Here is a 26,711-nt window from a genome sequence, read left to right as displayed (position 1 = left end):
GGGCAGAATTGCAGGTAGGGCTTAACCCCCGCAACCTATCTAGAACAGCAGAGCTCAGATCTAAGAAATGTGAAGCAGAAATGAGGAGGAGAGGGCACCTCTGGCCATGAGTAAAATGCCTTCCCTTCATCATGCAGCCCCAACATATCTGGGACTGGCGCAAGGAGAAGGATCTTCAAGGACAATAAGGAAGAATAAGAAAACTTAAGCCCGAGCACCTCTCTCTTTTTCAATCACTGGCTACAGCATCCTTTCTCAATCATCTCATCACAGCCCAGGAGTGGACAACGCTGGGGGCTACGCTGGGGCTATATAAACGCAGCGAGGGAATGAAACTGTACCAGCATCCCCCCCCCCCCCAACAGCTGCTCAAGCTAATGGAGGGCTAATGGATAGGATATTTTGGATTCCCCCTCTAGAGCTTTAGATATTCGTATGACCTTGGGAGGGAGAATCTGACAATCAGAACCCTCTTGCTCGCAGCCTCTGTGGAAAGCACCATGGCGACTGCTTTCCAAAGATGCAAAAGCAATCTCAGATGACCTCTGAGGTCAAAAGATGGGCATTCCAGTGGTTGGGGAAGGGAGGGGAGAGGCCAAGACCCACAGGATCCTATGGCTTCTCTGTCATCTGTCCCTACCCACTGCCACCAAGTAAGCTATGGTAGAGGCCCATCTAGCTGACTTTTGTTGTTGTTACTGAGGAAGAATGGGAGGTGAAATGACCTCTGTTCTTTCTCCCACCCTGCCTCTTTCTTGCTGGCAGGGCATAGGTTAGGCAGAGGCTCCAATCTCAAAGCCCTTCATCGATCTCTGAATTGCCAACCAGTCAAGGATGGCATCTCTTTCAGTTTTTAATCTTATGAAAATGGCCCTGTCCTGCCTAACTTCCAGCTCGTGCTTTTTTCACTATATGGACTTTCAGCTTCTGTCTATCTGACTAAAGCCACAGGCTGGCTGGGACTGTTGTTTTTCTGTGCTGGTGCGGTGGTGGAGCTGTGCCAAGCAAGGCAGAGGAGTTAGTTAAGTCAGAAAGATAATATAGCAGGATGGATTAAAATTGATGATTTGGATCAGGAAAAATGAGTTTTTGAAATGTTAATCAGATTTTTTTAAAAAAATGTAAATATTATTTTCCCCTTAAATAACAACTAGGTTAACTTTAAATTATTTGGCTATAAGCATGTTAGCCATACTGTTAATGCCTAAACTGAATCAACACCTCTACCAGATACATTAATGATACCATTGAAAAGGAAGCTATGGAAATGAACTATTGGGATCATTTCTTGGATATGAATATGTTTACCTACCAAACATAGGCATTTCATTTTCACCTAATGGAAATAAACTGTTCTGTTTGGCCCAGTAACTATCAAATATTGCTTTGAGCTGTCATGGTTATTTTTGTTTGCTACTTTGTTTTCCTGAGGGTGAATCTGGGCTAAGACAGAGTAAAGCAGAAAGGAACAACACTGGAAAGAAAAATAGAAGACAAAATTGTCCACTATGCCTGTATTCCCATAGACATTTGCCTGGGGATAAGGCCCACCTCAAATTCTCCCCTTCCCTGGGTCATAAGAAAGACCCTATGTAGGAATATTTTAAAGAAATTCCATCTATAAGTAAAAAAGGAAAGCATGCAAAAGATATACAGTGGGACAAAGAGATGCAAAATCTTCTTGTAAGATTGCCATATTTTAATTAGGCCTGTGCACAGCCCCTCCAAATCACATTGGAGACTGTTTCAGAGCCTCCAAAACAGTCCTGATTTGACTTGAGGTGCTTCCGGGGTGTGTGTGCCTCGCCTTGGTGCTGAAGTGAGATTCGGCCTCACCAAAACGGGTTGGCCTTGCAGGTCCCTGGGTGCTAGCTGGATGCAAGGCTGACTGGGAATCTCCCATTCGCAGCCCCCTTCCCCCCTTGCCCCCGCAATTCAGAGCCACCACTGCTGAGACTTATCTTAAATCGCATCCACTTCCCTGAGAGCCAAGCCACAATTTAAGTTACCATGGGGATCTCTGATTTCATATATATATATATATATATATATATATATATATATATATATATATTCCTCAAACTACAATGGCTGGGCTCTCAGGGAGGAGGACACAATTTAAGGTAAGTCTTGGTGGCAATGAGAGATAACTGGTGAGGGAGGGAGGGAGGTGAATCTGGTGAGTCCAATGGACTCACCTGGATTCATGGCTGGCCTTGCGCCGGATTTCCTAGAAGGGTGGGGGGAGTGGCCCATTACCACCCCGAATTGGCCCAATGTGCCCTGAGTCTTTGGTGCCAATCTGTTTCAACCTCGGGGCACCTTGGGCGGACCTGGTCTTGCCTCGGATCTGGGCCTCGGCAGTCAAATCAGCCCACTTCATCTCAGATGGTGCACAGCCCTAATTTTAATCAATCCATCATGGATTGATGGTGAAACTGATGGTGCTTTGACTGTATCTGGAACTGGATTTTATGAAATCTGTCCCGTGTATGTTTTGTGGATTGCGTGGTCTTATTTGTTCCAGCATGCATTCACAGACAGATTCAATGTTTTTCCCCATTATGTGGAAAAAATATCAATAATTCTGTAAGAACATTCACTACAATTTACATAATTTATGTTAGTATGTAACATTTAGCGAATTGTCTCCCATTCCATTCAACTTTCCCCTGCATATATTTTCCAAAACGGCTTATGTCTCAGGAGAAACTTGCATATTTTTCTGCAAATAAATTTGTATAAATTTTGGGAAAGTAAAAATAAATAAATAAATCTGAAAGTCCACGAACTCTGTGCAGGGTCTGGGGAGACCAGTCCACAGTGGATTCTGCAGGTCGGCTTCTCAGAAATCCGAACTCATTTTAGTCAATCTCAAATTATTCCAGCATCCCTACTGTGGGAGGAGGGAAGCACCATCATCACTGCCACCAACAACTAGATCTTGCATGTTTGGCCAGCCACAAGCTGCCTAGCTGTGCTTGATGCCGGACAAGGCATGTGCCGTACACAGTAGGGGAAAAGGAGAGATCTGAACTGATGGAGATGTTGGTCCAATTTTCTGGTGCAATCTGTAGTGCAGTGATCCATACTCAAGGCTTCACCCCACGTACCTGTTTCCCTAGAATTATCCCCTACAACGCTAAGCTGTCGTTGTTGTTGCTAGCTAAATCACACCCCGAATGGCAGCGCTCATAAGATCCTTTGCATACCAGGAAAAGGCTTTAAGGCGGGAAATGTAAAAAATCATAAAAAAATAAATGGATGACCCAACCCGATTCAAAATTGGTATGCTTAAAGCTCTCCTTAATATCTATTAATGTGCCAATTTTGATGTCTTTATCTTTAAAACGTATGCAGACATAAGCATTTGTTTAATTTGAAGTTTAAACATATCAAATCCTCCTCTTACGCCCCCAGTGGCCGCTCGGAAAACAAAAAATGATTCGCTCCTAAACAGGTAGCAAAATAGGTAGATTCTTTTGGCTTTATAGCACAGTTAAAGCAGGATGCACGGGAGTGCTTCACAATCAAAGCAGATAATAAACTGGAAAACTTCAGAGTCCTTTGCACACAATTCGCAGTGATTACACAGTATAACCCTGGTGTGATGAAGCTCATAGACATGCCCCCAAGGAGAGTTCAAAAATTGAGGCAGCTGTGTTGATCCATCTCTCTCTCTCTGTATTATTTCTGACTTTTGTAACACTTATGGTTCCTAATTACCCTTTCATGACTAAGCCACCCGAAAATCCTTTGCATTACAACAGAGATAGCTCACAATAATATATTGTTGCTGAGATAATCTATTCCCCCCACCCCCCAGCTACTTTCAGGATTGCAGCTAAATTTAAAGGGAACAGGGAAGGTGTGACACCATCACCCCTACAAATCAGAATAGTCCCAGCACTTTGTATCTGTGGGCCCCAGCTCCAAGATACCACTCGGTGTAATCAGGATATCCTGAAACCTGGAGCAAGCTCTCCATTTTTCCTTCTTCCCAGATGCTGGCAATCCAGCCTGTGATATGTGCTGAGAATCAAGCCTGCGACAAGGTTGAATCCAGCCTGTGGATGAAGACGCCATCCATCTGCAATTCTGGGGGGCTCTGGTGATCTGTACTCCCACTAGTGTGGGGGCTCTAGCAGATTCCCCAACCATGCTGACTGTTGGCATTGGGCCTGCAATTAGCTGCTGTAGGTCTCCAGTCTTCCTTTTAGATCAGGTATTGGAATGTATAGTTGCTTTGCAGCTGTAGCACTCCCTTCCTCTGGAGATTGGAAAGAGCTGAAAATAAGGGTGGGAAAATATTTATATCCTTTGCATGCATTCTTATCTCATCCATTCTGTTCCTTCTATTTCCCAGCTCTTATTTCTCTTTGCATTTTGACATCTTTCTTTTTCCCCCTCCATGAAAAGGAAAGCAGCCATTGCAGAAGACATCTGGATTCAGCAATGTCAGCCTCAGCTGTCAATCTGACTGCAATATTGGTCAATAAACCCAAACAGGAAGCATTCCAGTCCTGTTTGCTTAGGTTTTTTTCTCTTCCTTTTTACATATATAGCCACTAAGAAGGGTTCATCGTTCCAGTCAGAAATGGCTTAAGCTGTGCAGCAATACATTTCCATACAGAGACCCGTACTGCTAGACCGTAGTCAGCTGATCTCCAATGGGCAAGACTGAGGTCAGCTGTCTGGGGAAGAAGATTACATTTTTCAACATAGATAAGATATAACAGCAAGGAAGATATTAACAAGCTCAGAATACATGGCAACACTTTATGCTTACATGCATATCCTTTAGGGCTGTACACAACCCCCCCCCCCTCCAGCCCACATTTGCCTTGGAGATCATTTGGAAGCCTGGGGCACCCCGATTCATCTCAGAGGCTGATTTGGCTTGGGGCACCCTGGAACTGCCCCGGCCCGCTTCGGATTCGGATCCAATCTGAAGCAGGTCAGCTGTTGCAGTTTCTTGGGTGCAAGGCTGAGCAGGAGTCCATAGGACTCCCCTCCTGCTCAGCCCCTCCCCTCCCCTCCTGCTTGCTCCCCTCCCACTGGCCTCCAAACCTGGCGAGCCACTGCCCCCTTCCAGCAGGACTTACCTCACCTATCCACTTGTGCTGGTGAGCTGCCCATCTTTAAGGAATGGATGGAGAGCTGCCATCTTTAAGGAATATGGTGGCTCTGACCTGCAATAGATCTACTGTTGCAAACTATGGCAGCCAGAAAAGGTAATTTCAGCCATCCTGATGAAGTAGACTTGGGGTTCGGGACCGAGATGGTGCACACCCCTAATATTCTCCCAATGCATATTGGGGAGGGGCCGTAGCTCAGTGGCAGAGCACCAGCTCTGCATGCACAATGTCCCTGGTTCAATCCCCAGCATCTTCAGGTAGGGCTGGGGTTTCTCTCATGAAACCCCAGAGAGCTGCTGCCAATCAGTGCTGACAATACTGGGCTAGATGGACCAATGGTCTGACTTGGCATAAGGCAGCTTCTTATGTTCCCTAATCTCCTGTTGTTTCTGTTTTGTGTACGTGTTGCATTGTGATCGCTCAGCTCTGGAACATGACCAAGGGTGCAGTCCTATGTATGAACAGACAAAAAAAAATCCTACAATTCCCAGCATCCCCAGCCAGCCATGCACCCTAGGTTTTCAATTCTATTCCCACATATCTGAGAGTAAGCCCCATTGAACCCAATGGTGTGGACCTACCCATACACTGTGCTCATAGCTTAAGGCCCTTCGCTAGGAGGTGCGTCCTCCAAAGGAGGCTTGGAAGGGGTCAACAAGCAAGAAGGCCTTCTCAGTGGAGCCCCACAAATATGGAATGAGCTCCCCAGTGAGGCCCACCCAGGACCAAGATTAGAAACTTTTTGGTGCTGGATTAAGGCCTTCCTCTGTCCCCAGGCCTTTGGCAGCATATGACAGGTTTTTAATGAGGTCATGGGATATTGTTTGGATCTGTGTGTGTGTCTGCCTTGTTTATAAGTTTGTAGCTAAACTGTTTTTATATTATGGATAATACTGTATTTTTAAGGTTTTTAATCTTTGTAAATTGCCCTATTGGGTGGCATAGAAATCTAATAAATGAAATGAAATGGGATTTACTTGTGAGTAGACATCTGTAGGACCCTTTCTACACCTCCCAGCATTCTGCGAGGGAGGGGGGAGGCTCTCACGATATCCTGATCAGAGAGCCTCCCCCAGCGTGCACACGCAGTGGTGACATCCTGGGAGGAAGCAGGGACGTTGTGGGTGGTGTCCCCCCCCCCCCAAGTGGGGCCAGTCGCGCAAGAGTGAGGCCCTACTCCAGCTAAAATGTGAGTTTATAAAAAAAAAACCCCAAACCCCTCCCTGCCATCCCAGGGGTGGTGAAATTGCTGCCACCCCCTCCCCTGATAGGCATGGAGCGGCACGGTGTGGCTCAATGCCCATTTCTGGTGCTGTGTTTACTCACGAGTAAGCCTGGCACCAGGCGGAACAGCCCTCCATACCTCCTGTGGTCTCAGGACGGTCCTGAGACTGCGGGAAGGATCGAGTTTCCCCAGGGTTTCTTTATCACTTAGAAAGCCCCTACCCCCGCTGACCCTGGGAGTCCCTGCGTGTCATTTGGATGCACAGGGACTTGGCTGTGACCAGCCCGGACTATCGGGTTGGTGTAGACACGGCCTTCGAGTGTTTCCAGATGAGGATTTCACTCTGGTGTTGGGACTGGTCCTCACTCTGCATTCAGGAAAAGGGTCAAGACACATCTTTTTAATTTGGCTTTTAAAATTGGTATGTTTTTTAAGGTTGTTACGTAACAGCCTTGCATTGGTGTTTCGGTGTATCTCAGTGCCACCAAACTGATGATTCAGCAGGCATGAGAAACACTTCACTGTGCCCCTAAATATGCAGTTGTTAGAGAGGGTACAAAGTGTGGAAGAGTGTGGATTTGAGAGGGGGAATGCCTCTTGACTGGACTTAGCACGGATCCCCAGGACAGACACTCACGGCTCACAATTTGAGGTTTAAGACCTTTTATTTCAGGAAACGGGTAGGATACATGGGATTAGCAGACTAAAACTATAAAAACATGCATATAAATGTAAGAGCCCAGAAGGAGCAAGCAAGAAAACTTAAACTACGAATCATACGTCACCCAACCTTGGTGTCCAGCCGATCGCAATTGTTCCCCCCACCAAGTAGTCTTTATACTCTTTTTTTTCATGCTCCTTCCCCCCTCCCTTCAGCCTGATGCGAAGATCCATTCACACCTCTGCCTTGAGATATTAATTCTCTCAAGGCCGAGCGGACATGCCACAATCGATCCTTGGCTCCAGCTGACTCCCACATGCAGCTGGGCCGCTTATCTCCCCTCCTATGGACCATAAAATTTACACATTAAAAGATGCCAGCCCCAAGTTCCATTTAACCCTTCCCTTACAGGGGCGGGGTAATACTGGATAGAATCCAATTATTGGTGGATAATGGTTGTATCCTGATTGAGCTTTTACGGCATCAACCGCCATGCTCATTCACAGAATTTCACAACAGGTCCAGACAGCCTTCAACTTGTAACTGTCCTGTGATTTCCCACCACTTCTTTTGTCTTTTTCCTCTGACCAAAGATAATCTGTTAAAGAAGGAAAGATGGAATAGCTGCACATGGATCTGAGAAACGCAAGGAGATGATTCACGTCAGCCTTTCCTTATGAGGGGAAGTTGTGGGAGGGCAGGAAGAACAAGCTGTGAAAAGCTTTGACTGGCAGGTGAGTCTGTATATATGCTACTGAACTCCAACCGGTTGATTATTTCTGGCATGTTGGCATTTCATGTTCTCTTATCAGCTTATGAATCACTTTTGTGTTGGACCGCTAATGCTCAAAACAGGAAGCAACAGTTTTAAAGCCCTGATTCACACACAATCTTGAATGTGTGGCCAGTCACTTGCTTTCTACCTTGGTTATACTGATGATAATGCATTATCCTAGGGATGAATAAGTATGCATTGCTCTTCTTTTAATTTTTTTTATTATTATTATTAAACAATATACAACAAACACAAAAACAACAAATAAAATCACTTAATACATAAACATAAAATTGCCTTAATATCGTATATTCAAATTTAACCTATTAAACATATTTATACTAAACATAACAGTGCTCCCCCCACCACGGGATCTCATTCCTGTTTCCAAAAACTCATAGTTTCATCTGTTGGTGGTTTCCCACTTCCTTTAAAGAACACAAACTCTAGGAACTTTTTCCATATACCCTCAAAATCATTCGTTTTTACTATTTTTTATTTACCTCTTTTCATTTTAATATTACATGTCAATTTATCATTTATAGCAATGTCCCACACTTCTTTATACCATTCTTCAATACAATAGTCTCCTTGAATCTTCCAGTTCCTAGCTACAATCAACCTCGCAGCCGTCAGCAGGTTAGTTATCAGTTCTTTCGCTTCTTTATTACATTTAAGTTCTTCTTGCAGTGAGAGTAATGCAATCCTTGGTGTAACCTCTACTTTAAATCCCACAATCTGCTCAATCTCAGAGAACACCATCTTCCACAACTTTTGCACGTTTACAATCCCACCGTATTTATATATGTAAATACGTTCCTTTTTCACCACAACCCCTCCAACAATCTGCTGAAAGCTGCTTATTAATCTTATTTAATCTGACCAGAGTTAAATACCACCTCCATACAAGTTTATAGTAATTCTCCTTTATTCTTACTGACATATTTCTCAACACTCTCTGTCTCCATAGTCCTTCCCATCTCTGCTGTCCTATTTGTATCTTCAAATCGGTCTCCCAAACCACTTTCCCGACACTATCCAACACTCCTTTCTCAACTAATATATTATATAGTTGACTCATTAACCCTTTTGTCCCTATATTTTGTCCCTTGTCCATCTCTTTTTTTCCAATTAATTCCTCAAATTTCGTCCTCTCTCCACACTCTCCATTTTCTCTTACCCAATTTTTAGTCCATTGTTCCAATTGCCCATAGTTTAACCACGTTAATTTCAAATCTTTTAAAACTTCTTCCAACCTCTCTCTTGTATTCATCCCCCTTAACCATTCACTTAATTTCATTTTATTTTTTTCTTCTAAAACTTTACTTAGTCTATTCTTTAAATTTTCTGGAAAATTCTTTAGCATTATCACCGGTGTTAAGGGTTAGGGTTCATCCTTGTTGCGGGACAGAAACAGGAGGCAAAACAATGGTAGGAAAATGTGAATTCCCCTAATTGGATGAGGCTCTAAGCCTGTCCTCTACTCCCAGGCATTTGACTGTGTATGAGGGATTTTTTTTCCATCAGTTGTTTATCAGGCCCTGGTATCTGATTGCAACTGTTTTTTAACCGTTTTAATTTGGTTTTTATATTGTTTATGTTCCTGCTTTTTATGTTATGGTTTTGTTTTGCCATTTTTGTGGACCACCCAGAGAGCTTTGGCTATTGGGCAGTACAGAAATTAAATAAATGAAATGAAGTTTGAAAAACACACTATTCTTTCTCTCTCTCTGTGCTAATGTTCCTTGACATGCTGAGAGCTGTTGATTGCAAGGTGGTTTGTTGAGTCAAGATTCCACAGCGAAAAAGTTGGCACCACAGCATTAGTAATTGGAGTCTGAGCAAGCAGTACAAAAGCAGGCACACCCAGACTCTCTACCCACTTACCGAACATTCTTGACACACCCAAGAACCGAAGAAAACTCCCAATCAGGCGTCCAAATCTTTTAGCCTTAGGAGACAGATCATGATTTTCCCTCCTTTTTTGACCCCCTGAGCTACAGATCTTGCTTTTCATTTTAAGAACTAAAATAGAAACAGAGTTAAGCTAAGTAGAGTCTTAACAAAATTAGTTGAATCGCTACTGCGGCCCTGTGGTTTTAAAAAGTTGGAAAGGAACAGTAGGTGAAGATAGTTCTTCCTGTGCAGTAAAATATACGGCTTAGGGCTCAGCTAAGTTCACAATGCCATAGATAAGATAATTCACAGCAACATGTGAGAGTTAGGGATGGGATAAATCTTAGTTTCTCTTAGTTTCTCATTTTTCCAGTATTAAGTTTGGTTTGTCTTGAATTTTGAGAATTTCTCCAGTCTTCATTTCAGTTTGTCCCAAACACTGTGTTGTTGTTGTTTTTTAAAAAATGTTTCCATGAAAATTTGTAAGTATTTGGGGGCACAGTTCTTCTTAGAGAAATAAGAGTTCAGGAAAGAAAACCCTGCAAATTTTGTTACACAACTAACAATCTTCTTAGAGTAACATTGATACAACACTATAAAATATTTAAAACAATAATTTATAAAATTCTGTATAACTAATTTATAAAACATAGCTAATAGCTAAGGCAATTTTGCTGCATTTTCAAATATTAACATATTACACATATATCACAATTATATATACATTTTCTGTGCTTCCAGATGGAGGTCTCCTCCTCTGTTTTCCCCTTCTGTGTTTTGCACTTTCCTTTTTGCAGAAAATTCTGCAGATTGTCAGAGAAAGTGGTGGTGGTGCTGCTGCTGGTGGAACATGGGAAGCATAATTGGAAGATGTTGTCATCTGGATTCCCGTAAAATTCTGTGAATTCGGCACCATAAAAACCGTATCTGAAAAGTACCCTGGGACCTTCTGCACATAGGTCATATGATCTGTTCCTGAACTATGAACAGATCATATGTTCATAGTGGACTACAGGAAACCTTCCATTGCTGTTGTCACTGGCCTTAGCTAGACCTGCCAGTCTAGTGGGACGGAGAGGTGGATATGATTCTTCACATATATGGAGGATATACATTCTTTCTTGAGAGTAGAGTTACCTTCTTTTAAAAAAATAAAACACCCTGCTCTTGTGTCATTAGCATAATCTCAGCACATAGGAAATTAAATTAGCAGACATGGTTCTTTCTGGCATACGATAAATGGTGGGGAAAACGTCATTGGTTACACTGTTTTGTGCATTGGGCTGCTCTTTAAGGGAATAGCACCAAGAAAAAGTCAGCCCTGTTTGGAAGCAGAAAAATGAAATATGGGGCTTTCTAGAGGAGAAAGGTGACACAGTCATCGGTAATTTCTCGGTTATCCATCCTGATGATGTCCTAGTAAGCCCAGCTGCTGTAGGGGAAGTTCTTTTTCCCAGCAATCAGACCACTAAATGCAATTCCTATGAAACAACTCAGTGTGTGTGTGTGTGTGTGTGTGTGTGTGTGTGTGTGTGTGTGTGTATGCCTCAGCAAACTTAATTATCTCCCCTGCTTTGTGGCCCTCCTGCTCTCATGGACATCCACTGGATGGTTCTTTGCCATTTCTGATGGGTACATCTCAAAAACATTGGTAGTTCTGCCATCTTCAATGCCCCTCTTTTTGAACAATGCTTTTCTTTATTCTTTTTGTTTCCTGGAAGGCATATGCTCCTTCTCTCCAATATTGACATATATGTTTCTTAAAACCCCATACTGTATGTATAGATCTTGATATGCAAACCTCTCCATCATAACTATTATCCACAGGAAAATAAATGCACCATGGACATAGCAGCGCTCTCTCTGTGCCCCCTTGCACAACTATATGAGACTGAACGTCATTCCAAAGATTTGTGCGTCATTTTCCTGAATAATTTAAATGAATTAAAAATGGAATTCAGTGTTTTGTTCTTTGAGAGAGTTGCTTTTTTATTTTACCATATGCATTCTGCTTTTCCTTGAATGAACTAGTTATATGAATTGGATTGCTAGCAATGGCTATATCTTGCGAGCACTGTGTACATGAAATATTGGTCCTAAATAGATATGTGACCCATCTCTTCTTTCAGGTCACATGTAACCTCAGAGTTACCTTGTTTAAAGGCACCAAATCTGGACCTAATTCCTTTCCCCCCCTATTTTGTTTTGTCTTCTTTGTCTGAGTGAAGATCCTTGTGTGGCTTTAGAATATCCTCCTCCTCATCATCATCATCTATATACCACCCCATAGCCAAAGCTCTCTGGGTGGTTTACTGGTATGAAAAATATATTCTTTTGATTTATGGATTTCCCTACTGTTGGTGCATTGAAGCAAAACGAAACACCTCTCCATCAGATGTTTTAAAAATAACTGTATTGTATATTCTTAAATTTGGGTCTATTTCTTGGTTGGTGAAAAGATCTCCGGTTCACTTTGCAGTGAACTAGCATGTGCTCATTGTCTAGGAGGTATAATGAGTTATACAGTATATGGGTGTGTCTGTCTGAAGTGATCATTGAATCACTCCTTTTATCATTACTACTACACCCACAGGAACTTACTTCCCCAGGTGAGGCTTGTTTAAAAACGGAGCGTGAAAGACAACAGCTCAGGAGACCAAGGGACGGATTCAGGTTGACCCCCTGTACGCGAGAAGAGGAAAGGTCTTGCACAGAGCAGGTATGTTCTATACAGTGGGAAATTGGAAGCTCTAACTCGTCCCTTTTGGCGCAGAATCTATGGCAAAGTATTTCCAAATCTTAGCAGGGAGATTAGTGGTGTGCTTCTAGCTGACTATCGACTCCTGTTTGTGGGGATTTTGTTTAGTAAGCAAAACAGAATTATTCAGTCAGTTTTGATTCACTCGTCCTAAAAGCCTTGCAACTTTTCAGGAAGGGGAGAGGATTTTTTTTCTCTCCAGAATGGATCAGACAAAAACAAAACAAAAAGCACCAAAAGGTGGAGACAACAGCACATGCCTCAGGTAAAGTTATGGAAAGCAGCTTGCTTGCTTTATAGATTTATAAGAGTTAACTGTGTGCCCCGTGTTTGTAGCTTGATTTATAAAAGAGAGCTCCATAGGTACCTAAAGTAATCTCTAAATAATCAGTTCTCCAAAGCCTGAATAGAGATTTAGTATGTTTTGTTCCCTGCAAAGAATGCAATAAAAGAACTAACTGGAGTTGATAAAGGCTTTGGAGAGAACCTTATTTTTGTAAGGAGGTACTTATTAAAAGAAAAGTTAAGCAAAAGGCCAAAAGGTGAATGGAGAAGCTACTAGTCCTGAAAGCTAAAGAGCACACATGTGATACCCATGTTTTAGAATCAGATTTTCTCATACATAAAACAGGACTGACAATGAAAATTATTCTGTGCATATCTGTAGCCTGGTTTTGCATAGGAAACCCACTCTTCAAATACTTGAAAGGTTGTCACACAAAGGAGGGTCAGGATCTCTTCTCAATCATCCCAGAGTGCAGATGACACGGAATAACTGGCTCAAGTTACAAGAAGCCAGATTCCGGCTGGACATCAGAAAAAACTTCCTGACTCTTAGAGCAGTACGACAATGGAACCAGTTACCTAGGGAGGTCGTGCACTCTCCCACACTAGAGGCATTCAAGAGGCAGCTGGACAGCCATCTGTCAGGGATGCTTTCAGGTGGATTCCTGCATTGAGCAGGGGGTTGGACTAGATGGCCTTATAGGCCCTTTCCAACTCTACTATTCTATGATTCTATGAAATGTACTAGTGAACCATGTGATTTGCTCTGTGCCGTAGATCAGCCATACATTGGATGTGTGTCAAAGTGGAACTGAGTGCACAACTGGCACCACAGATGGATTTTATTCCTCGTTTTGTCATTATGTTTCTGAACTGCCTAGAGAGTTTCAGCTAATGGGTGGCATAGAAATGTAATAAATGAATAAATGAAAAATGTGCAATGTTGGCAGTGAGTTTTTTAATGATATATTATTTCTGATTTGAAAAGGAATAGATGCTGATGATTAACGTCTCTATGTTCTAATGCAGCAGGAGCAGTTTTTGCATGAGTAGTTTTCCCCATTTATTTCAGTAAATGTTATATCTCTGCCCACGATGCATCTATTTTTGTGCACAGAACTGTCTTCTTCATTGAAGGGAACGGAAAGCCAGGATAGCTAGAGGAGGTCCGTGTAGAGTGACAACTTCCATCTTGTCTCTCCCCTCTGTTTCTTGCTGAATTGAACCTGCACTTCTCTACAATGCAGCACCAAGTATAGCGAAATTACATAATTGCAATACGATGGTGCAGAACTGGCGCCAAAGGAAGAGTCAAAGGGCGGATCTGTTGTCCAGCTCCATGCCATCTCCTGTGCCACTGAATTAATGCTTTATATTTATCTCAGGTGAATCGTTAGCTTTGTGGGATCTCGTCATCATGTGGATATTTCTTTTATTCCTAGGTAAGTGTTTCTTAAGCATGTACCTAAAGAAAAGAAAAGTCATTGAGACTTAACTATGATTAATGGTAAAATCTGAAGTAAACTTTGTTGTCCAAAGATACTTGCATATAATCTCTATATGAAACAGGCTAGAAATCATCAACATTTTATCCAGATCACTGACAAAAAGTGAAAGAGCTGGGCAACAACAATTTTAGTACTTGCCAGAAGTAGTCAAAAGATGCTACTGGTGTTTTGTTTTTTAGAAAAGGAAAAACACATAACCTGCAGCGTTTCGCATACAAGCCCTATTAAATACGCCCCCAGCATCGTGTCTCTGTGTGTCTTGCCCCTCCCCCCATAATGCAGCAGCAATATGGAGACCTGCTTGAATGCACATAGGCTCCCCCCATTGTAGCAGAATTCCAGAACACACAATTCACCATCCTCAACACCGGGATGGTGGTGGAGATGAGAAGGAGGGCAGAGCAGTGGGTGTGGCCCTGATGTCCCACTCAAGCAATGTTGATCATTTGAAGAATAACACCTGAATTGGGCTACACGATCACCTTGAAAAATAGGTCGGTGTGATTATCCCCCTACTGCAGATGGGAGGCTGAGGAATAGTGACTTTCCCATGGTTGCCTAGTGAGTTCATGGAAGAGGCGAGATTTAAACAGAGAACTTCCCAGTTTGCAGCACTCCCTCTTAGCAAGTGTGCTATGAGCACTCTGTCACAATAAAGGGACTTTATATTAGAGAACATTTCACTGATGGCAATAGTCCGTTCCATGCTTTGAAGATACATGCATATTTTCTTAAAAGAATGGATATTGAATTGATGAACTAATGTGTTTGACAGGAGTGGTCCCCAATATGTCAAATGGGGTAATCGTCACCACGTTACTAGTATCAGTTAACAGCCTGGAAAATCCCCCACTAGTTAAGCTGTTGGACATGTGTAGTGGTAAATGTTGAAGTGCAGTCGGTCATAAGGACATTTCCCATAATCAAGAGGCCAAAAATGCAAGCAGCAGTGTTGATCCATGTCAAGAAACCAGTTCTAGCAGTTTTCATCTCCACCAGAAGCAGGTCTTTTATAAATCTATTGTAGGGTGACCATATGAAAAGGAGGACAGGGCTCCTGTATCTTAGTAGCATAGAAAAGGGAATTTCAGCAGGTGTCATTTGTATATAAGGAGAACCTGATGAAATTCCCTCTTCATCACAACAGTTAAAGTGCAGGAGCTGTACTAGAGTGACCAGATTTAAAAGAGGGTAGGGCACCTGCAGCTTTAACTGTTGTGATGAAGAGGGAATTTCACTAGGTTCTCCATATATACAAATGATACCTGCTGAACTTCCCTTCTCAATACAACTGTTGAAGATACAGGAGCCCTGTCCTCCTTTTCATATGGTCACCCTAATCTATTGGGTCTTAAATGCGCATTCAAGACCAGGCCACCCCAAAACACTTCGGGTTACAACAGCAACAGCTTGCAAAAGTACCACATGACATTCTGATTAACAAACTAGCTAAAAGTGGGCTAGATGGAACAACTATTAGGTGGATCCACAGTTGGCTACAGAATCGGACTCAAAGAGTACTTATCAATGGAACCTTCTCAAACTGGGGAGAGGCAACGAGTGGGGTGCCGCAGGGCTCAGTCCTGGGCCCAGTGCTCTTCAACATTTTTATTAATGATTTGGACGAGGAGGTGCAGGGAACGCTGATCAAATTTGCAGATGACACAAAATTGGGTGGGATAGCTAATACCCTGGAAGACAGAAACAAACTTCAAAGTGATCTTGATAGGCTGGAGTGCTGGGCTGAAAACAACAGAATGAAATTTAATAGGGATAAATGCCAAGTTCTACATTTAGGGAATAGAAACCAATTGCACAGTTACAAGATGGGGGACACTTGGCTCAGCAATACTACAAACGAGAAAGATCTTGGAATTGTTGTAGATCACAAGCTGAATATGAGCCAACAGTGCGATATGGCTGCAAGAAAGGCAAATGTTATTTTGGGCTGCATTTATAGAAGTATAGCTTCCAAATCACGTGAGGTACTGGTTCCTCTCTATTCGGCCCTGGTTAGGCCTCATCTAGAGTATTGCGTCCAGTTCTGGGCTCCACAATTCAAGAAGGATGCAGACAAGCTGGAGCGTGTTCAGAAGAGGGCAACCAGGATGATCAGAGGTCTAGAAACAAATCCCTATGAAGAGAGACTGAAAGAACTGGGCATGTTTAGCCTGGAGAAGAGAAGATTGAGGGGAGACATGAAAGCACTCTTCAAATACTTAAAAGGTTGTCACACAGAGGAGGGCCAGGATCTCTTCTTGATCCTCCCAGAGTGCAGGACACGGAATAACGGGCTCAAGTTAAAGGAAGCCAGATTCCGGTTGGACATCAGGAAAAACTTCCTGACTGTTAGAGCAGTGCGACAATGGAATCAGCTACCTAGGGAGGTTGTGGGCTCTCCCACACTAGAGGCATTCAAGAGGCAGCTGGACAACCATCTGTCAGGGATGCTTTAGGGTGGATTCCTGCATTGAGCAGGGGGTTGGACTCGATGGCCTTGTAGGCCCCTTCCAACTCTGCTATTCTATGATTCTATGATTCTATGAACTATATATTGTTGCTGAGGAAATTCATCCCCCACCCCTCCCTCAGCAATAGGATTGCAGCTATGTTCAGAGGGAACAGGAAATGCTAAGGGGGTGGCAGATGACATCATCATCCCTGCTAATAAAAATGTGCCAGTGCTGTGTTCCTGTGAGCCATGGCTCCACTACACAACTGGACTTATGTTTACTACTGAGCATTCCTGCAATGCCTTTGAATATTCAAAGTGCTTCACTTACATTCTTCATTAGACCTTACAACAATCTTGTAAAGAGCCATACGATGATCTACATATTGCAGATTAAGTGTGTATAGGATTGCAGCCTGAGTGACTTTCCCAAGGCCACCTAGTCTGTTCACTGCAGAGATAAACTTCCTAATTTCTTGACTTCCTAATTCCTAGGTCTGTTATTTAGCAAAGATACTTCACTACCTGTTCTGTTACCTCTGGTGGCTTCTGTGAAGCAATTGGGCTTTACATTGCCACAAAAAATGTGTTTTTTAATCCTCCACTTTGTGTTAACTAATGACATTATTGAAGTCCAGTTCTTGCTTCATTCTAGTGTTTCCACACCTCCTGGCTGCACAGAATGCCTGCTCACATGGGGCTTGTTACCCACCTGTGCGAGACCTTCTTGTTGGAAGAATTCATCATTTGAAAGCCTCCTCAACCTGTGGACTTGTCCAACCTGAAACCTACTGCACTCCATATGGGGAAGTATGTATGACATTATTATTATTATTATTATTATTATTATTATTATTATTATTATTATTTACAATATTTACATATCACTCAATTATCTAACACAGATTCCAGAGTGGTGAGCATAGGTATAAACAGTTAAAAAAAGAAGATTAAAGAAGCAAATTAAAATTGTTCAATTTAAAAACAAAGGAACCAGAAAAACAGTGGCTAGTCAGTTGAGGAAGACTTCTTGAAACAGAGTTGTTTTCAGGGGGCAGGATCCCAGGGGATCATGTTCAGCAGCATAGCCCTAAGACTTTTTTCTGCCTGAAATGAAGCCCAAATGAAATCCTCCCTGTCCCCTCATCAGGGCCAATACTCCCTGTCCCCTCATTAGGGCCAATACATGATCCCCTGGGCAAGGAGGACAACATTATATACTTCCTGTTCTTAAAATATGTATAAAGGGAGACTCCCTTGCACAGCCCCTTACACAAGTACTAATGCTATTTGCCTATTTACATGGGAACACAGCCTAAATCAAAAGGCTCCTGAGGTAAAAACAGCTGGGGAACATGGGTGAGAGGGTGCTGTTGCATTCATGTTCTGTTTGTGAATCCCTGGTCGATAGCTGGTTGGCCACTGTATGAACAGAATGATGGACTAGATGGACCTTTGGTCTGATCCAGCATGGCTCTTCTTATATTCCTATGTAAGCTAAAATGTGCTGGTATTTTTTAAATGTGCCCCCAAGAATTTCTCTCAAATGGAATTTGGCTCTTGGCCTGAAAGAGGTTCAGCATCTCTGGCATAAGGATACCTGACATGATTTCTCCACTTTACCACTTTTACGTAGGGTGGCACACATACACACACACACACCATGTTGCCATCACTGTGAGTAGTTTTATTAGGGTAACTCAGGCAACCCTAATTTCTCTAAGGCCACAGCTAGACCTAAGGTTTATCCTGGGATCATCCAGGGTTCGCCCCCGCCTGAGCACTGGATCCCCTGTGTGTCACCTAGATGAACAGGTTTGACCCCTGGACGGTCCAGGGATAAACCTTAGGTCTAGCTATGGCCTAAGGCTTGAAGCCCTTCCTGTGCTTAGGGTCAACCATTACTTTCCCTCCAAATGTCATTACTGTTAACTCAAGAATACCAGACTCTCTGTTTTTGATTGCTATTAAGTCCTTTATACAAATGAACAAATACACTTAACAGCTGAAGGAAATGAAACTCCCTAGCTAATAATGGTGCCCTTTTGTGGAAGTTCTGATGCAGTTGTCTTGGGGCATCTAAGCTTAAACAGAGTAACAGTGGAAGGCAAAATAACAGCACATTTCAAACAAGGCCTGACTCAAATCTTTCACTGTGGCCAAGAAGGTACCACCGGGAGTGCCTTTATGCCTGACGAGCCTTTTTGTGAAGCAGCATCTACGTGGCTTTCAAGGAATTTTATCAGCATGGTTAAAAGTAGCTGATTAAATTGGACTTGAGAGAGGAATTTGGGGAATGAGGGAGGTACATTGAGCAATAACGAATTGTGGCTTTCCATAATATACATAGAAGATCACATATTGGTACTCCATGTTTGTGTGTGTGTGTATCACCCTGCCTATTTCACACACACACACACACACACACACACACACACACACACACCCCTCTACAGATTCTGGGTGGCAACAAGCCACCCTCCCTGCCTATCTCTCTCTCTCTCTCTCTCTCTCTCTCTCTCTCTCTCTCTCTCTCACACACACACACACACACACACACACACACACACACACACACACGGAGTACAAACATGGAGTACAACAAGCCACCCTCCCTGGGCTGGTACATCACAATAAACCATGGCAACTGTCCGCTGTGGTGTGCATATTCACAATGGCAGCTTGCACGTACCGCAAACCACTGTAGCCTACTTAAACCATTGTGGGTGCTTCTGATTGTGGAAACCGGATTACAGACTAACACAGATTAGAGCCCTTGTTTATCCCTAAACATGTATCATAAGGTTGGTAAATATTTTACTCCCCTTTAATTGGCCTAATCAACAATAAGTAAGATAAAGGGCAAAGGGCACTCAAGGGTAACTAACCTGTCTCCCAATTTCAGCATTATACTCATTTCATTGGCAAGGATGACTCGTAATGATAACTACATGCATGTTACTGGCTAATGGCTTTCCGAATAGACATTGTAAGATGGTTAGGTCTTTCATCTCTCAAATTCACCTATATGGATTTGAGATAGGATAGCATTTCCAGCATACTGATTTGGGACTGAAGAGAATGGTAGCTAAACAGTTTTGTCAAACCAGATGTGACTCTAACACGGTTCCATTTTGGGTTGCTTCAGACATTACCATTACTAAAGATAATCTCTACCCATCAAAGTAGATAGTTGTCATAATACTAGAAGCCTGTAATAAGAGAACTGCCCCATTCGTTCAAAGCAACATGCGAAATTCACCTGCTTTGGGCACAAAAATACATTGCTGTTTGGCCTTTATACACTTTTATGATTGCCAAAGTCCACTACAACAGTGACATTAGAACATCGTGTGGCCCTCCAGATGCTTTGGAATGCAACTCCTGTCATCTGTCACCATTGGCTATGCTGGCTAGTGCTAATGGGAGTTGTAGGCCAAAACATCTAGTGCACCAAAGATCCCTGCCCATGCATCAGAAGCTGCAACTGGGAGAATTGCCCTGTTGGGGGTCTAGATATAGTCCTAGCAACCCCTGCCTTTAGCTTCTCCGTTTCTTGTCAGCATTTTTGCCTTCCTTCCAGCATAAAGCTCCTGTTGGCTTTAAGTCCTGTGATGTTTCTTCATTCCTGCTCCTCTCTGATTAGTCCCTTCTTGCCTCAGATCCTTGTTTCCTTTGGCCTTTTCCACAAGCTACTTAGCCTTCCTTTTTGTTCTTCTTCTCAGTTTTATCTTGCATGTTGCTGTTCTTCTTCCTTCAGTCTCCTATCATCTGGATTGCCTGTCTCTTAACTTCCCTACATTTCAGGCTCTTGAGGCTAAACTAGAGGAGATAATGGAGATTTGTGAGTAGATCTCATATCTCTATAACATTTTGGAAAAAGCAGTATGTGTGTGTTGGGAGGGGAGAGATTACTGATTCCAAATCAGAGGATGAGTTTGATGTTGATCAAACCACACTAGCAAGGCATTCCCCCAAATTTCTCTGCTTTTCAAAATCAAATTCCTGATCTCACCGGGGTGGTGTGGTGGGGGTGGTACTTTTTATGTCCTTCTTCCTATAACTGTAGTATTTTCAGTGTTTCACATGTATGCTGAAAAATATATATCATATATTCTGGTCTTCACTAACATATGCAGATTGTTCACATTGAGATCCATACAAAAGCATCTTGCTAAGGACTTGTTTTGTTAAAAGACAACAAGGAGTCTTGTGGCTCCTTAAAGATGAACACTTTTATTATAAGCTTTCATGAACTAGAGCTCCCTTCATCAGATGAGTGAAATGTTACAGAGTCTGGAGTTGTATCATCCTGAATGGAGTAAGAAAAGAACTGAGTTCATTTTAAAAACTATATGAAGATGACCAGTTGGCAATCAACGGCCTTGAAATCAATGTGGCTTGCTTCCAAGCAGGTCACAGGTGAGTGCATAGGACTGTCGCTTTTCAGCCTGATTCTACACACATTTACTTGGAACTAAGCTCTTGTTTCTTTATCTCAAGTAACTGTGCAGTGAATTGCAGCATAAATCTTCACTGATTTGGGAACATTCCATTTACTTCTAATTGAGGCTAAACTTAACAAGCTCAAGCAGGGCTCTTGTTTCTAGTATGCAGTTATTAAGGGTCTGAGATTTCAGAGAGCAGAGAATCCTCTCTCCTCCTCCTCTCTCCCTTGGAATTTCTAGAGGCAGAGAACTGTGCATTGTTGGGAGCAGCAGAAGCAGGGACAGTAGTACTAGGATATGTCTACACCAGCCTTTCTTCCCTGGGGTTGTCCCTAGATCGTCCCTGTGCATCCAAATGATGCACAGGGGATCCCGGGGGCAACCAGGGATGACCCCTCCAGTTTCACAGGATAACTGGTTGCCCAGTTATCTAGATTTTCACTGCAGTCCTGGACCATCCCAAGGACCACAGGAGGTGTGGCACCTCCTCCTGGCTTCTCCCTTCCTCCCCAGAAGTAGTGGGGCTCTTAAAATAGGCATGGAGCTGTGCAGGGGAAGTCCGTGCCCATCAGGGGTGAGGGTAACATTTTAAAGGGTTTTTTTAAAACATACTTACATGTACTGGAGCACAACTGTGCTCCGTCTCTGGTCCAGGGGAAAAAAATGGCAGCCACGGCATCCCTCTTCCCTTCCGGGATGTCTTGCGTCTGTCAAGATGCTGGGGAGGATTGTGGAAGCAGGTAAGACCGTGATCCTCTCCCTCCCTCCCTCTACACCCTTAGGAGTAAACATGTCCCTAGGGTAGCCAAAAGAGGACAGAGCTCCTGCATTTTTAATAGTGGTATAAAAGGGGATTTCAGTAGGTCTAGCTTGTACCTGCTAAAATCCCTTCTTCACAACTCTTAAATGTCCTGTCCTCTTTTGCACCTGCCCACCCTAAGTCATACCCAGCTACACCTCTCCCAAACACACTTTACTATGCTCTCAGCAAAAGAAGACAGGCCAAATTTCTGAGAGAGGCCATTTTTCATGACACAAGCAAATAATCGGGTATCTTTCCGCTGCTCCCCACTCAACCTTTCCGATTCCTGCCAGGAGCAGACACAAAGTGAGCGGTGAAAGATACCCAAATGGATCTGCTCGGTTTGCATAATTAACAAGTTACTTGCAAATGAGGCTGGCTGGGTTTGGTACATTCTGAACCCATCTCTACTTTGCATGCATTAACCTCTCTCCTTTATCAGAAGAGCAGCTACATTTTTAAACCGCAAGCTTCCTGGCATACTTTTCATGGGGCTATGTATCACATTCCCCTTTTTTGTGCCAAACAGTGGAAAGTTTTTAAAGTCCATTTTTTTGCAACCTCTGCACAGGGTATGGAGGGAGGGGCTGTGCTTGCTTGCTTTCCACACACTGTGCTCTGCTGGCCAATGTGTACTGTCTGAGTCTAGTGCCAATCAGGGAAGTGTGTGTTTTGTGTCCCAAAGCCTTTTGCAATCCTGGTAAGTTCCTTGCTGATGGAAGCCCTCCAATCCTGAGCCTCTCATTTGCAGCCTCTCCTTTGGCTGTGCTTCCTTCTAACCTTTATACTTTGTACCCCCACAGTGGCAGCCTGTAGCCCAGGAGGAGGCAAAGTGCAGCTGACATATCCACTACTGGGATTTTTACAAAAAGGGACATCAATTTGAATGAGTGATTTGGAGGTGCTTGATCTCAAAGCCTTTTTGAAGACTATGTTTGATACCCATATCTGTGTTGTCTTCTTGGGCTGATAAAAATGGGTGGCTGAGGTTGCTGCCCTTTCCCCTGCTTTACCTGAACCATTAACAACTTTGGGACAAGTAGGAATTCAACTCGAGAAGTCTTTTCTAGGGCACAAATGTAGTCATGGTCCTAAATGTAGTCTTCTCCTAGATTTCTGCTTGTTATGCAGTTTATTTAATTTAGAGGGGAAAAAACACCGTTATCCAGCTTTTAACCTAAGTTTTCAAAGAGCTTAATAAGAATAAAAGTATAAAACCATTCATACATCCAGTTAAAACAGAGATGGCAAAGCAGCATAAAATACAATAAAGCAGCAGCTATACATCAGTTGAATGCCTCGGTGCCAGGCTAGGTGCGAGGCAAGCAACCCTGGGGAGGGCACTGCACAGTTCAGGTGCTACCATTAAAAAGACCCTTTTTCTCAGTTACCACCTAATTCATACTAATTCATAGCTAAGTTCATATATTTAATTTATTTTTTACATCTGTATCCTACCATTCCTCCAAGATGCTCAAGATGACATGCTGAAGAAATAAGTTATTAAGATTTTACCTTGCCCTTTCTTCGTAGAGCTCATGGCAGGATATTCCCCCCCCCCCCCATTCTAGCTTCACAACAATTCTGTGAGGTAGGTTAGGCTGAGAGGTAGTGACTGGCCCAATGTCACTCAGTGAGCATCATTGCTGCATGACCCTTGAACTCCCAAATCCTTGTCCAGCATGCTAACCACAGTGCTACATTGGTTCTTAGGGCTACGGTTAAAGGCAAGGAGCTCTACCAGAAGAAAAATAGCAGATTACTTTATTGACCTGACCCAAATTCCGTAACTAACTTCTGCTTCCGATACTTCACCTCCCATGCTGTAATGGTGACTATGTGATAGGCATATTGCCCATGACTGTCCTTAAAATAATGGGGGAAGCATTAAAATATGATGCTAAGTTGAGATTTTGAATATCCTGACTTTTTTTGGGGTGTGTGTGTGGAGATGGTGGCAGGATGATTGAAATATTCTGTTTTCATCTTTGAGTGAAGTGCTTCCCACCATTTTAACTTTTTCATGGTGAAGCCAGATAATCTTGGAGGCTTATACGTGAACTCGCCAGCCTAACTTTCTCAGTGTTTATGGTATGAGAAGCTGTGGATATTAAGACATTGTTTGTTTTAGGTCAGGGACATTGACTCTCATGATTATCTTGCCTGGCAGTGAGGCACTGTTAGTGAATGATAATTACAAAGAGTGAGAAGATGCTTTTATCATCTGAGATATGACAGGATAAGAGTACAATGTAGATGTATAGAGTATACCCTGGGCAAGCCGAGTGAAGAAGTGTCACCTCAGCTGCCGTCGTAAGCATGCTTACTTGGAAGCAAGTCCCATGGAACTCAGTGGAACGTGCGTACGTCTGAGAAAATGCAGCTACGCCGAGATTCTAAGTGACAAAAACATACACATGGAACTCAGCAAGAGAGAGAGAAGGTAGGAGCTCGGAGAGCACTTTAGGCTCTCGTCCCAGTTTAATTGTGGCCTTAGCTAGACCTAAGGTTTATTCTGGGGTCGTCCCTGCCTGCTCCCAGATCCCCAGTGTGTCATTTACATGAACAGGTCTGACCCCGGGACTATCCCAGTATAAATTTTAGGTCTAGCTAAGGCCACAATTTCTTATTACATTATCACACATTTTTTCCTCTTGCAAAGGACCCAAGGTGGCTCATATCCTTCTCCTCTCTATATTACCTCACAATAACCCTGTGGGGTAGGTTAGGCTGAGAGTCAGAGATTGCCCCCAAGTCACTTCATGACTGAGTGGGGATTAGAACCCAGATCTTCCCAGTAGCAGTCCAACATTCTAACCACTACTCTACACTGACTCTCTAGTTGTAGGGTGGCCAGGTGTCCTACTTTTCAGAGGACAGCCCTCTATTTGAAAGGCTGGAAAATCCTCTGTTTCAAGGATGGGAAACATGCGGCCCTCCAGTCGTTGTTGAACTGCAACACCCATCAGCCCTAGCCAGCACAGCCAATGGTGAGGGATGATGGGAATAGCAGTCCATTAACATCTGGAGGGCCACATTATTCCCATCCACATGTCCCCCTATTTGAAGGGCTGCCCAGTCCAAGCCTGGTTTGAAAATAAACCCTCACCAGGGAAAGCAGAGGCCTTGCAGTTGCCAATCAACAGTTTGCAGCTAGATAGGAGGCTGAGCAAGCGCCCACATTACAGTCTTCCCCACTACCGTGAGATGTGTTGCATATCTATTTCAATTATAGTACTTACTTCTAAGGCTGACGAGAGGGGTGGGGGAAACTGATACAAATTACTGGGGCCAGGCAGTCCGGAAGGGGGCCCTGGGCTTGACTAATTTGCATAGCTTGGAGGGGCCCAGAAGCACTTGAAGGTCAGGAGCAGGAATGAGGGGAGAAGAGGTAGCCAAGGGCCCTGTTCTGCCCTGCCTGAGTGCCATGGGACTCACAGCACATCTCTCACCATGGAGGGCATCCCTCACCCGGCCAGCCAGCCAGCCAGCTGTGTGGCCTGGAGGAGGCTTCTGCCAGGTGTCTGCTAGTCCTGCTCCCTGGGCTTCATCGAGGGAGAGGGAGTGGGCAGCCAAGCAGGCCTGCCCAAAGCAGAAGTGAGTGATGCTGGCAGGCCTTCTGAGGGTGCCGGGCAGGGAGTCCCCTGGGCCTTGGGCAGCCTTCCTCCCCTGGGAGCCCTCTTGCTACTTGGGATGGCAGCTTCCTGCCCACAGGCCATGCTGGCTAAAGATTTTTAGCCAGTCCGCCTTTGTTGAGGGGGCCTAATTTTTTTTCCACTGGGGCCCAAACCCACTCTTGGCAACCGTGCTTACTTCTAAACTTGCATCTATACATACAAATTGGTAAATGTAAATTCTACCAAGTCTGTATCATCTTTTGTCCTTGTTTTTTTTTTTTAAAAAATGATGCATTTCCTCTTTTTTGGGGTGCTGAGTAAGAGGCTACCTGTTTAGTTGTCAAGAAACTTACTGTGTTGGCTTATCTTTTCTTGATGGTTGCTTTTATGACAAGCAATATTGTGCAGTGCTTAGGTCGTCAGCCCAGAACTGGGGAGAGCCGGGTTTAATTCTTTATATAGCTGTGAAGCATTCTGGGCCAGCCACTCTTCCTCAGCCTAACATTCTTCACTCTAGCAGCAGGGTGTCCCAGTGAGCACCAAGGAAGGTGTCCTGTGGTAGCAAAATCTGGCAGAGAAACAATGACGATGCCTGGCTCTCAGAAATCTCCGTTAGTGTCGCTGAGCAGGCGCCTGCTCAGGAGAGCCCCGCTGGCCCCACTCTGCACTGCTGCAAATGCCACTGTGGGAGAAGGTAGGTCCTCCTGACGGGAGTGAGGTAGGAGTGGGATAGTTCCCTGCTCTGCCACCTGAGGTGGGGCTGCCATGCTTGAAGTGAGCCTGAACAAAATCAGCTTTCCAGTTTAGCAGAATTAGGTGATGGTGATGCCAAGCTGTAGACAGTATTGATCCTAATACTTTTATATTGGGATTTTATACGCTTGGGCGTGCGCATATATATCCATGTTGTAAGTAAGGAGCAAATAGAAGCAATGATGTTAGTCGCTGCCAGGAAGAAAATATTTAAAAATAACTTTTTAAAAATTGAAATTGGCACGAGCAAGTTATCTTGGAGAGCACCAAGGAAGGTGTCCAGTAGTAGCAAAATCTGGCACAGAAACAATGCTCATGCTGGCCTCCCAGAAATCTGTGATGACAATAATGGAAATGTTAGCTCCTATTATTCATAGCATTGTGCAAAGGGTT

General features: G+C 43.5%; 1 protein-coding gene across 1 annotated transcript in view; it reads left to right on the top strand.

Annotated features, from left to right (window-relative positions):
- The first annotated feature begins 12,256 nt into the window (after window positions 1-12,256).
- The window catches only part of LAMB3 (laminin subunit beta 3), a 72,468-nt gene continuing 58,013 nt past the window's right edge, over window positions 12,257-26,711 (top strand). The window contains exons 1-3 of the mRNA XM_063143081.1: window positions 12,257-12,414; window positions 14,124-14,180; window positions 17,354-17,508. Coding sequence (XP_062999151.1) covers window positions 14,156-14,180; window positions 17,354-17,508 — 180 coding nt within the window. The 5' untranslated portion in view covers window positions 12,257-12,414; window positions 14,124-14,155. The remainder of the gene's footprint in view (window positions 12,415-14,123; window positions 14,181-17,353; window positions 17,509-26,711) is intronic.

This window comes from Elgaria multicarinata, chromosome 1, assembly GCF_023053635.1.
Source record: "Elgaria multicarinata webbii isolate HBS135686 ecotype San Diego chromosome 1, rElgMul1.1.pri, whole genome shotgun sequence".
NCBI classification, from domain to species: domain Eukaryota; kingdom Metazoa; phylum Chordata; class Lepidosauria; order Squamata; family Anguidae; genus Elgaria; species Elgaria multicarinata.
Note: the sequence above shows the minus strand (reverse complement) of the source record. Positions and strands in the feature narration are given on the sequence as shown.